The following is a 13768-nucleotide window of genomic DNA, read 5'->3' as shown; positions in this document are numbered from 1 at the left end:
GTTTTTAAGAAGCCTTTAAATTTTGCTCAGGAGAGGTAGTGGGCCTTTAATGATAACATCATTCACCTAATATATAAATCTATGAATCAGGATAAGATATCCTTGTCCACATAACAGACCCATGTATAATTAATTCTATAAGTCAAGTTAAGGTATTTGTGCGACTCGGTCTGGACAAAACAGACGAATAGGGCAAGGACAGTACCAAAGGGAACACAGCTAGCTAGGCCAATGACCCCTAATCTTATGTAATACCTGGTACATAGCTACTGCTGTGAAAAGGAGTAAAAACCATGTATAATTAAAAAGTTCTAGCAATAAGACATGTACATGTCTGAACAAGAAAAGCCAGTTAGGGAAAAGTTTGAATGGATTAAAGGACCAATGCAAAAATAATGAAGTCACCATCGTATCGCAGCCGCAACAATTAGCTTTAAACACTGACCATACTGTCACAGAACAAAACCCAGCTCCCTTAAATCATGTACCATGTGGTCTCAGTCCTGGTGCCTTATTTACTCATACTCAGTACTCGCACAGTTGCAGCCCCAGTCCAGACTTACACATACCTAATATGGTCAAAGCCCCAGCCCCCCTTTATACACATACCATGTGGTTTTGGTCCCAGCTCCCTATTGACACATACCAAACGTTTGCGGCATCAGCCCTCTCTAAACACATACCATGCAGTTGTGGCCACAACCCTTTCTTAACACATACGATGCAGTCACAGCTCCAGCCCCCTATTTACACATACCATGCAATCGCAACCAAAGTCCCCTTATTTACACCTACCATGTGGTCGTGGCCTCAGCCCCTATTTACACATACCATGCGGTCATGGTCTCAGTCCCTATTTACACCTACCATGTGGTCGCAGCCCCAGTCCCTATTTACACATTCCAAGCAGTTGAAGCTCCAGCCCCCTATATACACATACCATGCAGTCGCGGCCCCAGCCCCTATTTACACCTACCATGTGGTCGCAGCCCCAGCCCCTATTTACACCTACCATGTGGTCACAACCCCAGCCCCTATTTACACATTCCAAGGGGTTGAAGCTCCAGCCCCCTATATACACATACCATGCGGTAGCAACCCAAGCCCCTTATTTACACCTACCATGTGGTCGTGGCCTCAGTCCTCTATTTACACCTACCTTGCGGTCGCGGCCCCAGCCCTCTATTTACACCTACCATGTGGTCACATACCATGTGGTCGCAGCCCCAGCCCCTATTTACACCTACCATGTGGTCACAACCCCAGTCCCTATTTACACATTCCAAGGGGTTGAAGCTCCAGCCCCCTATATACACATACCATGCGGTAGCAACCCAAGCCCCTTATTTACACCTACCATGTGGTCGTGGCCTCAGTCCTCTATTTACACCTACCTTGCGGTCGCGGCCCCAGCCCCTATTTACACCTACCATGTGGTCGCAGCCCCATCCCCTATTTACACCTACCATGTGGTCACAACCCCAGTCCCTATTTACACATTCCAAGCAGTTGAAGCTCCAGCCCCCTATATACACATACCATGCGGTTGCAACCCAAGCCCCTTATTTACACCTACCATGTGGTCGTGGCCCCAGTCCTCTATTTACACATTCCAAGCGGTTGAAGCTCCAGCCCCCTATATACCCATACCATGCAGTCGTGGCCCCAGCCCCTATTTACACCTACCATGTGGTCACAACCCCAGTCCCTATTTACACATTCCAAGCGGTTGAAGCTCCAGCCCCCTATATACACATACAATGCGGTTGCAACCCAAGCCCCTTATTTACACCTACCATGTGGTCGTGGCCTCAGTCCTCTATTTACACCTACCTTGCGGTCGCGGCCCCAGACCTCTATTTTAACCTACCATGCGGTCGCGGCCCCAGCCCTCTATTTACACCTACCATGCAGTCGCGGCCCCAGACCTCTATTTTAACCTACCATGCGGTTGTGCCCCCAGCCCCTTATTTACACCTATCATGCGACTGTGGCCCCAGCCTTCTATTTATATTTGCCATGTGGTCGCAGCCCCAGCCCTCTATTTACACCTACGATGTGATCCCAGCCCCATCCCCCTATTTACACCTACCATGCGGTCGCGGCCCCACCCTCTATCTTAACCTACCATGCGGTCGCGGCCCTAGCTCCCTATATACACTTACCATGCGGTCGCAGCCCAAGCCCTCTTTTTAGACCTATGATGTGATCCCAGCCCCATCCCCCTATATACACCTACCATGCGGTCGCGGCCCCACCCTCTATCTTAACCTACCATGCGGTCGCGGCCCTAGCTCCCTATATACACTTACCGTGCGGTCGCAGCCCAAGCCCTCTTTTTAGACCTATGATGTGGTCCCAGCCCCATCCCCCTATATACATATACCATGTGGTTGCGTCCCCACCCTGTATATACACCTACCATGTGGTCGTGGCCCTAGCTCCCTATATACACCTACCATGCGGTCGTGGCCCTAGCCCCCTATATACACCTACCATGCGGTCGTGGCCCTAGCCCCATATATACACCTACCATGCGGTCGCGGCCCCAGTTGCGTTCCTTGAACACCTCCTCAGCCATGTCACTTCCTCCATCTGTCAGCAGCATGATCATCTTGTTACAGTCGGCACCTTCTCCAGCCGCAGAAGACCGGTTCTGACCCTGGAACTTGGCCTCAAACTGAAAGTCAAGGTCACACAAACTGTACAACAAAAATATTACATGTTTCATAAAACATTGATTAGACATTTCCACTTAATATTCCCTACTATCAAACCACATTCAATAAATTACTTAGATGTTTGAGTACAAATGTTCCACCCCATTGTAGGTCAGGCTTAAAAACCATGCCACATCACTTTAATTTTGGACAAACTCATTGAAGAAAATACACTTCCTCTTTAAATCTTAAAAGTAAGTCGGGCAGAAAAACTATGCCACATCTCTTTCCTCGGAGATAAATTCATTGAAGAAAACACTTCCTCTTTACATGTTGAAATGTAGGTCAGGCTGAAAAGTTTAATTCCCTACGGATTTACAAAGAGAAGCTGGTGATTACTACAAGATCTATGAAGAAGCCCACCAGACCTGTACAGCCCTGTACAAATTGCCTGCATCCCTCCAGTTAATGTGTGAAATCTTTAAGCTAACACATGAACTTTTAGTCTTCCGAAACCCTGAGTTTCCTTGCTTCGTCAAGATGAATCTTAATTACAGAGTGTTAATTATAGATTAAAGCTGGTAAACTGACATCATTTTATTACACGAGCAGCAGGGCGATAATGTGCTAATCGTTCTCTAGTTAATTACGGGATTGGTAACCACACATAACGACACACTTTTGTCCTTCTGCTAGTTGTTGGCATGATTCCAGAACAAATTAATTCCTGCGTTTTTGTCATTGCTCACCACCATTTGAGTCTGGAAACAAGTTACAATTGACTTTTTGTGTCGTTGCCTTCCTCTGTATAGAGGTCTTATTCCCAACAGGATAACACACAATTCCTACACAATTCTATAAGTGTGTTTGTGTTGTTTAAATCCTTATCAAGGTCTACTTAAACAGTATTTTTATTCAACATTGAATCCCTTTGAAATACCTTGTTTATTTATACTTGCTAATCATACATCTTAATCCCATTCTTATAATTTTTGTTACAGAGGTTTCATTTCAATAAAGATTCTCCCAATGTCTTTTGAATATCATGTAACTTTAAAAACCTCTGCTTTCCATACCTCACCTTATGTACAGTCAAGCATCAACTGAGGCACTTTTTATTATTATTTGTGTCTAAAAGCTTTTACCAATTACAACAGCACAGGCCTATATATATTGTATCCCCTGCTAAGCAATTTAGCCTGTATTGTCAAATAATCCCTGTTTTTATAGACACGTAAATATTGGTTTTTAAGTATTCAGGTGTTGTTAAAGATGCTCCGCCGCTGACAAATAGTAGTTTTTCACTATCAAAAACAACAGCAGACGATTTAGTATTTTTCTTCAGTTATAAAAGTTACTTACTTTACACCCTTACCACCATTAAAAAGTTTGAGGGTCTAATTTTACTTGCAGTTAAAAATATAACAAATAATTAATTGCATCCCGAAAAAAATCTGTGGCACTATATCCTATATGGAATGAAGTACTGATTGCGCATGCACCAAAGGCAAAATAAATTGTTTTATATTATCTTTTGTGTTAATTAGACATAAATATACACGATTAAACACCAACTATTGTTCAAATGATGAATATCATTTACTCTCTGTCGGCGGTGGAGCATCTTTAAGATACAGGGAATAATCAAAGTACTGTAAGTACTGAACTGAAAAAGCATTGATGTAACAAAATTTTAGTTCAAAGAAGACAAATATGTCATTAGTAACATTTTAGGGTGTGTATTTTCTTGCAAGTCCCATGTCATTATCAAGTTGGGTTATTTATCTTCCAAGTATTCATTTAATTAATTTTGGATAAATTATAGAGATTGCAGACAACCATCCCTCCTCATATCAAAAGATGAATCTAAAAATTATGAGAAGATTTTAAGAAAATGCTAGAAAATTTCCTTTAGATTTGAACTTTGAACCTATCTTGAATTCAACAAATATTTACAGTCAGTGTCATGTGACAGACCTACAGCTAATAACAATCTGCAGTAAAATGACAACAAGGGAAACATTAAGACTCCATTAAGAAGAAAGTATAATCTGACACATGGATATCCCTTGATGGCATTTTTACAAAGTTCATGGCTTATGCTGCAAATGTTGTTTACAGACCTCATTTATAAGGAACTATGTGCAATGCATATAATATACAAGTATTTTTTTCCGATGAACTATGTGGTACAGATCTATTACAGGAGGAAAGGGCAAAAGGCAATTAATTAGATAATTTTCAAGAGAAGAAATGAAATGACAAAAACTAAGGTTCAAATATTCATTTAAATAATTGGTTACTGCATCAAAATCAAAACTGAATTGTTTTGAATTATGTTTATTCAAAAATACTTTAATACAAACATGAAATAACATCACAATACATTATTTTTTCTAGTTCTCTTCTGTGATACACACAATGTATTCAGGCATAGTAGTAAGTAAAGAGCAGTTCTTGATACTTTGCTGCAATATTGAAGAAAAGTCATATCAAAGTTAGATTCAGTATGATACTGTCTCTATATAATGCATAAAATGGACACTGAGAATTCTTAACAGCATATTAAAACAACCATTCTCAAAATCAGTGTGTTATTTGTATACATTGACATGTACATTGGACCCTCGATAATCTGGACACCTTCGTTCCCAGCCTAAACCGCCCAGATTACAAATTTTCCGGACTGCCGAATTTCGTGTACCCTAGTCAATTTTGAAATTGTCATGTACAAGTTACTCCCCTTGACCTTGTAAATCAATGATCGGTTTTTATGTTTATGTACTAAAATAAATACTTTTTTTTGTTATGTTTTAAAGGTTTTTTCCCATTTAATTATGTTAAGAATATGAAATTAACGTACATGTAATCACACATTATTTGCAACTTGTTGTTAATGTCACATTACTTACAACTGTTTATACATGTATTGGTAACAAGATCAGAAACAGTTGTAAAAACATTTGATAGAGGCATCAACTAATGGGAACAACCAATGGGCTATGTCACCAGAAGCGTTAAAATTTGTGTCATTTTGGTGAACACACTGCACAAAGTCAACAAGTAAAACTGTTTAATACGTTTCTGTTGTAGCAAATAAATGAATGTCATTCCATATACAATGTACTTATATGGCCGTGTCACAGATGTGAATCATTGAAATATACATTGTAGTAATGATAATTCAGGCGTGATGATGGGTAAATAAATTATCAGTTTATATTATAAATGTAGGATATAATCTATATATATCTAAATGCAAAGTTACTCGACACTCGCTAATTGTCATCACTTGATGTTTTGCAACATTACAGTCAATGGGACAGAATTGTAGTTCTGATAATGACCGTCTGTCAGAACATATATAGTGTGTTTCATTCAAGCCAAGAAAACTCTTTTTGTTTGTATGAATTTTACAACAAAACAGAAAGACTAACATGTGAGTCAGTCTGTGAAGTTAAAAGTTTAAACACCTTCTATCTCTCCACAGATTGATAACAATCGGCAGTATGTCAAATGGTGACAACTCTTTGCAAAAGTTGCAAATATACTGGATTTACTTTTTTGTATTTTTGTGTTTTAATTGGCATTACGAAACAATGCGAATGAGAAGCGCCAATCCATATGCTTGTTGTCCAGAGCTACATGTATGTTGTCGCAGCTAGTTTAATATATGCCTGGTAGTCATCCTTAGAATCATTTCACTGCTTCCAAAGTAATCCTGATAATCTCCAGTCTTCAACAATTATGAATCTGCTTCAGATGACTAGCCAATGAGTCCTGTAATTATAAAATTTAACATATATATCAATATTCTTAATTTGTAATAAAAAAGTTACAGAAATCATCTTACAATGACAAAAGGAAGAAATTGGACTCGTGTACACAAGTACTTTGAGTTAAAGATGCTCCACCGCCGACAGAGTATAAATGATATTCATCATTTGAACAATAATTAGTGTTTAATCGTGTATGCATAAGTCTAATTAACACAAAAAATAATATAAAATAATTAATTTTGCCTTTGGGTCAAGCGCAATCAGTACTTCATTCCATATAGGATATAGTGCTACAGAATTTTTTCGGGATGCAATTAATTATTTTATTTATATTTTTAACTTTAAGTGAAATTGGAGCTCAAACGTTTCAACGGCGGTAATGGTGTAAAGTAAGTAACTTTTGTAACTGAAGAAAACTACTAAATTGTCTGCTGCCGTTTTTGATAGTGAAAAAATACCATTTGTCAGCGGTGAAGCATCTTTAATATATTAGCATCATAATTAATTTGTCTCCTATACCTGATACACATTGATAAAATACAATGTTTTTTTCTGCTAGCAAAACTTACTTTAAACCAAATACTGTAATATTGAGCAAGTGTAAATTTACCATGTATGATATATTACAGTGCACAGGTTATTGTTTATTTTGGTAAGTGTTATTATAAATTCTCTGAATCCATGAAGTTATATATGTAGTGACTGTTTTAATCGATGTTTTAAGTTCATACCGCCAATTTCGAAATCCCAGATATTAATTGTCTTAAATAAATCTAGCATTACTATTCTTCTATTTATCTAAATAAATTCTGTATTCACATGTGTATTACACACATATGTACGTATTGTGTATGGATCTATATCATGCATTGTTTTGCCTACAAATAAACACATGCTTTGTGATGTTTATAGACATATTGACAATCTGGTAAATTGACTCTATGCATTAATATTAAATTTGATGTCATCGCATTAGAAAATAATACCAAAAATGAATCTGGTCAACTGCTAATTATATACTGTAACAACAAACTACTTCAAATAAAGTGATATTCAATTTTGTTGCGTAGTAATAAAGTAAAACGTCGATTATATGGATGTTAGCAGGAATTCACACATACTCATGATGTTGTAAGTTCACTTCATGTGCCGATGTCTGTCAAATAGTTCATATAATAATATACCGACCCATTATAAGGCATGATAGGCAAAGAAGCAAAACGAAATGAAACTTACGATTTTCACTGCTTCTGTCTCCAAATACGAAAAGAATTCCGTAGTTTACTAGCAAAGTGGCTTGCAACATGCATTGCAACATGCAGTGTTCAAATATTCTTCGGTGTTTTTCAGATATGAGAATGCACTTATTACGCTCGATAATTAAATGGAAAATATTTCTTGACTTGCAAGTTTACATCACAGGTCCGCTTTGCGTGATGACGTCTTTGCTTACATTCGGCCGTTTACACTATTGCTGAGTGTCACGATATTTCATTGTATCTGTATCCGTGTATTAAATATTCCCTCGTTAATGAAAGGATGCGTTAGTTGACAATCCGTGCGAAATGATAAGGAACCAGCGTAACTCAGAATTTATCGTGTTTGTTAGCTTCTGCATAGATCACCCAGACGCTTGACGCGTACGTAGTTAACAAGCGTCTGTTTGAGTGAGACTTGGTTAAATTCAGTGGGCCATCGTAATGACATGATCACAATACGAACGTACCTGTTCTCCAAAATGACTATCAATATAATACATGTAAAAACAAACAACTTTTGTATCTTTCTTACGTCGGGATGAATTAAAAAATTGTCATTATATAATAGATTATGAATGTACACATCAAACTACAATTAGATACTTACATACCAAAATCCTGACAATTCCTTTATTTAGTGTTACCCAAACCGGATGTTTACATAAATATATGCAAATGCTGGCGAGAATTAGGCCACCGATCGCTACCACTGATGCAAATTATCCTTACTATTTTTCAATTATAGACGTTCATGCTATAGTTTTTGTAGACATGTTTGAAACTATTCTATTTAATGAAATACCATAGAAGTTGTTTAACTGCACTATGGCAGCATATTTGTTCTAGAAAGAGGAAAATAGAAAAAATCGCATGCAAATGAGAGGTCAATCGCATTTAAATTAGTGGGTCATCCGGGCCGTAGCAATACTGGAAAAGCAAGCTTTTTCAGTAAAAAATGCATAAAAAATTATGTAAAATACCAAGGCTTCATACCTGGCAGATGTTATAACATATGATTATGATATTTTTGTGTTCATTTTTATAAGACAATGGCTGAGAGGCTGTCTGGTCATATCATCATAAGACCTCCCTCTTTTGGTCACAAGTTTGAATCCCATGTGGGTCAGTTGCCAGGTACTGACCAGTGGTCAATGGTTTTTCTGTGGGTACTCCAGCTTTTTCCTCCACCTTCTAAACCCGGTACATCCTTAAATGGCTGTTAATAGGACGTTAAACTTATCAAACCAAACCAATAATTACAACACATTTTGATAATACAAAATATCAAATTGAAAAAAATGTTTATTACCTTTTCAAACTGCTCAAATGCAAAGTTAAGGCCCACTTTGAAATTAGCCATGCCCCGGGCAGTGAGATCATCCACAGCTTTTCCCAGGAGCTAGAAACAAGATGAGATAGCGTTACAATCAAGACAAGAAAAATACCATCCTCTTATATAACCTTAAGAGAGCCACATAATCAAATGAACCATGGAAGATGAAATCTCCTTGTATTAATTTGATGCCTATCATATGCAAATGAGTTAAGGTAATTAAACTTTCCCTTATTAAATGATACTTTAAACGCTTATCCATTTTCATTTTTTTCTAAAGATTCAACAAGTTGGAGACAAGCCCATTTTTCTGGAGACATTTGAACTTGCTACCACCATTTTACTGCTATGCTCGACAATAAAATCTTGATCATTAAATTAACGAGGATAAATTAATTGTCTAATGATGATTCACCTTCTTGTTCCTATAATTAGCTTGTACAAATGTCTTAAAACAGCTCACATAGTCAGCTTCCGTGGAAAACTGCAAAACATCAGCATTTAAATTAAATAAACTAAAAGCATTTTTTAATCTTGCTTTTTTTAAAACAAAATTATTAGTTCGTGATTGTGGTTTTAAAATGTCTTTATCACTTGCAAAACAGATAAAACATTTCCATGCACTTGAAGAATATTTCACATTCAAACAATTTAAGCTTACAATGCTTGTACACAACCTATAAAACAGTGACAGTTAATAATCAGTAAAATTAAGCTAATTAAGTACATGCCATATGTCCTATTGGAACAATAAAAAAAATGCAACAATTACTAAACATTACTTAAACTCATTCATCCCTGAAGATACATTTAGACTCTTCTAAATCAAAGATTAAACCAGTCCATCATAAAATTTCTGGGGCAAATAAATTATTTTCTTGACAAGAGTATATTAGCAATGTGTGTTGATTTTCAGAGATTATTTCATATTGGTGTGAGAGACTCAAACACACAATGTAAGATTTGTGACCGAATTTCACCCCTGAAGCCACCTTTATATTTGTCTAAAACAAAGGCTAGACCAGTCCATTATGAAATTTCAGGGGTGAATGTGATGTAATATGTAGGTAGAAGCATAACAAACCATAATGATCTGAACAAAGTCATTCTCTCCGAGAGTATCCAGAATTGATTTGACAGCAACCTTCACCAGCTGAAGTGTTTTACCATGGACACTTCCACTCCTAAAATTATATGTTATACATTATATTCGAATTATCTTAAGATGTTTTTATTTTTGGCGTGAAGTTAAATCAAAATCTTTACGCAAGATTCATGAAATCTCAAATTTAAAATCAGCACAAATTTAAAGTATACATTTTATCAGATCACTCCAAAAATCTACATTTAAAGTATTCTTAAGCCACATCCAGTGTACTTTAACATAAACCATGAAATGAGACATTGGTAAATTGTTATAAATTAAAAGATAATAGGGAGACAAATAACAGTTGAAATTAATCAAAGATGCAGGATTTATATGGTTTCAAAATTATAATCTTTTTACATTTTTTCAGGGCCACTGTGGCCAAATGGTTAAGACATTCCAACACTAACTCTCCACTTCTGGGTGCCATTTTTAAACATATGTGGGGCAATTTCCAAATATGGACCCAAGGTCTGTGGTTTTCTCTGAGGCACTCTGGCTTTCTTTCACCTATTACACCTGGCACATTTTGAAATTACCCTGACTGTCAATGGATATTTATAATAACTCCACAACCCGTAACCCATTTTTCTGTAAGTGAGAGAGAACCAACCTGTCAATAAGGATAAGCATGTCCTTGGGAGAACTAGACCCTTGGGTATACCTGTGGATACGAATCATACACATTTTACAGAAACCATAACAATTCATCTGTAAAATCAAAACATCTGATTAGATATGGGACTTATTAATGTACCATGTGATAACCGATAACATTTCAACGGTTTATGTGGGACTAGTATCTCCAGTGGTGAAAGAACATAACTTCTTGTAATCTTCCCAGTGAAATGACGTTAGCGCGTTCGGGATATTCTCTTTTAGCGTCATTCCATCTCCAATAGAAACAATAGTCCCACACAAACCTTCTCAGGTGGTACATGAATAAGCCCCATTGGTGAAATATTGGACCCATTTAAGGTCATAAAAAATGAAGGATAAGCAATGATAAAACAGTAAGTCAAAATCTCTTGGAATTGTCTGTTAGGCATGAAGATGCAAGATGCGATGGGACACAACAGACATAGGTGACACAATACAAGGAACATAAAATTTTGTACAGAATCCTTGGTTTTGATGCTTCATCCCATTTCCAGTCACATAGGTGACACTATACAAGGAACAGTTAACTTTTTTAAGAAATAACATTTGAAGAGTTGTTACAGAGAATTAGTCACACAATAAACGTACCAGGGTCTGCGGCGGACATCATATAGGTCTACTTGATCATCGGGAGTTGTCCATAGACTTCCTAGAAACAGATAAAGATATAGATAACTAATTTTCACCTGACTATATGAAGTAACAATTAGTTGATAAAGTTCATATTCAGGTAATCTTTGACTTGTAGTTGAATACTATCTCCTAATTTTTCCAAGTTTTATCAAGTTTGATTTGAAACAGTTAATGTTGGTTGCTGAAAGGTAGATTATATCTATTGTTCGGCTTGTAAACACAATTCACAATCTGTCTCCTCATAGTTATACCGACTATGGTACTCAGTCTGATAAGAATAATGATCCTTATTCTCACTTAATATCATCATAGGGGAGCTGACAGCATCCCATTAGGGGTCAGGTTCGGATGACCTTTCAGATTGGCCATCAAACTGATATTACCGGTAACTGGAAAACCAGTGTACCCTTTAAGATTTCGAAATATGGTCACATGTGTAAAGGCAATGTTGCCTGTGTATCTGCTCAAACTAATGGTAATGCTTCGAAGTTTTAACTATACAGTAATTTTTAATATACCATTAATTTTGTGTATTATCAGTCATTATTCTAAATCAAATATTGTAATTATCCAATATCCTTCTCTGAAATCAATAGCCTGTAAAATAGTGTGAAGAAAATAAAAACAAATTTTAAGTTTCTATATTTATTTAAGCCTGGCACAGCATTGATTCAGCGTTGTGGAGACGTTAAAAAGTCTGAATTATGGATGGGTTATATGTTTGGAGCTAGCAGACAGGATTTTCTCTCTATATATGTATAATTAAGGGTACAGGCCACAGCCATTTTAGTACCATACATCTTATGGCAGGTGAATTATTCAGAACCCTTTTATCACCATGGTTACCAGAAAAGCAGCACTGCTGTGTGGGACAGTAAAGCAGATCTCCGCACTACAAGAAATTGCACTTATTGAAATAGTTCATACAGTGTGTTGTGTAAATGAATTTAACACCTTCATTCACCCCTGAAATTTTCTAATGAACTGATCCATATTCTGTGAATTGGAAGAGTTCAAATGTGTATTCAGGGGTGAATGAGATAAGTTAACACATTCACCCCTGAAATTTCAAAATGAACCGTTCCAATCTAGAGTTTTAGAAGAGTTCAAATGTGTCTTTAGGGGTGTATGGGTTAAATACAGCTATCCATTCCTATATGAATTACTAGGTTAATTGGGTGCACTTAACAATAGTGAATAATTTGTTTGCATTCCAAGAACACAAAATATTACGAGATAACAACTTTACCTGGGAATGTCCTCATGAAACCTGTTTGACTGCCAAAGTACTGCCATAGGATGTCGTCATCTCGCAGGTAGTTCTCCTCAAACACAGTGTCCAGTTGATCAGACCACATCAAGCCATTGAGGATGTGAATATCTGACAGAAAAAATGTCATTCAATTTACTCTACTTTTCAAATATTGCAATCAAAGTTAAAATCACTAAAGAAATTATTTCTACCACATAACAAATTGAGCGATCGCCAAATGTCAATCAAACTCTCCAGACACTGCATGTGACTATGTGTTTTCTAATTGTGTATGCAACAACATTTGCTACAACATTCAATAGGTACACATGCGTTTGAGGGGACGAGTCATGGCTACGTATTACTTGGCAATCGGTCAATTAATTTTTATAAATCAACAAGAAACGTGAGGTGAAAAATAACATACAGATACCAACACTGGAATCACTTTTACAAAGACGCTTGAATATTTGACAAATGACATTCTGACCTCTGACTTTTGTTCTAATTATGGACATGCATTAAACACCATACTATATTATATTCTAAGCTGGTGGCATGTATGCTTCACTACTGTCTTCTCTATCTCTAAAAAGTCTTGAATAGTTTCAAAGTTGTCTCAGACAAGGGTATGTTTTTTCACAATAATGAATAGCTGAAGATTGTTTTAATAATTACTTAATATACCAATGACAACACTGACCTCCCTCGTATATTTCTACAGGAATATGGACACTGGAGCGAGTGGCGTTGATCTTCTGTTTGAACCTTTCGCTGTATTCCAAGTGATCCAACAGCTGTCCAGGCTCCTTGGAGTTCCAATAGTCCACATTACCCAGCTACAGACACAGAAATAAATCTTAACGAGTTACAGAAACAGTCTTACCTGAGTTGCCTGAGTTTTTATCTTAAAGAATTAAACAAACAAGTCCGATTTTATCTCTTTAATAACAGCAATGATGCCCACCATTAAGTTCCAGTGGCTATCGGGATTTGTTTTCGATTTTTAGATTATTTGCCCCGTACTGGTAATTAATCAATTTGT

The 13768-nt window shown here is 36.8% G+C and overlaps 1 protein-coding gene and 1 long non-coding RNA gene across 7 annotated transcripts in view; both read right to left on the bottom strand.

Annotated features, from left to right (window-relative positions):
* Positions 1–13768, bottom strand: part of LOC138305158 (voltage-dependent calcium channel subunit alpha-2/delta-1-like) — a 104872-nt gene that overhangs the window by 37483 nt on the left and 53621 nt on the right. For all 6 annotated transcript variants that reach the window (XM_069245572.1, XM_069245576.1, XM_069245575.1 and 3 more), the window contains exons 5-12: positions 13427–13562; positions 12721–12852; positions 11427–11487; positions 10792–10842; positions 10116–10215; positions 9447–9515; positions 9008–9097; positions 2534–2680 (exon numbers count right to left, since the gene is read on the bottom strand). In XM_069245572.1, coding sequence (XP_069101673.1) covers positions 2534–2680; positions 9008–9097; positions 9447–9515; positions 10116–10215; positions 10792–10842; positions 11427–11487; positions 12721–12852; positions 13427–13562 — 786 coding nt within the window. The remainder of the gene's footprint in view (positions 1–2533; positions 2681–9007; positions 9098–9446; positions 9516–10115; positions 10216–10791; positions 10843–11426; positions 11488–12720; positions 12853–13426; positions 13563–13768) is intronic.
* LOC138305159 (uncharacterized) lies at positions 5565–8656 on the bottom strand. Its single transcript, XR_011205666.1, has 2 exons — positions 7676–8656; positions 5565–6440 (listed from the first exon to the last, which is right to left on the bottom strand). It is a non-coding gene; the product is annotated as an uncharacterized lncRNA (long non-coding RNA).

Source organism: Argopecten irradians, chromosome 12, assembly GCF_041381155.1.
Source record: "Argopecten irradians isolate NY chromosome 12, Ai_NY, whole genome shotgun sequence".
Classification (NCBI taxonomy): Eukaryota; Metazoa; Mollusca; class Bivalvia; order Pectinida; family Pectinidae; genus Argopecten; species Argopecten irradians.
This window is presented reverse-complemented; position numbering and strand designations above follow the sequence as displayed.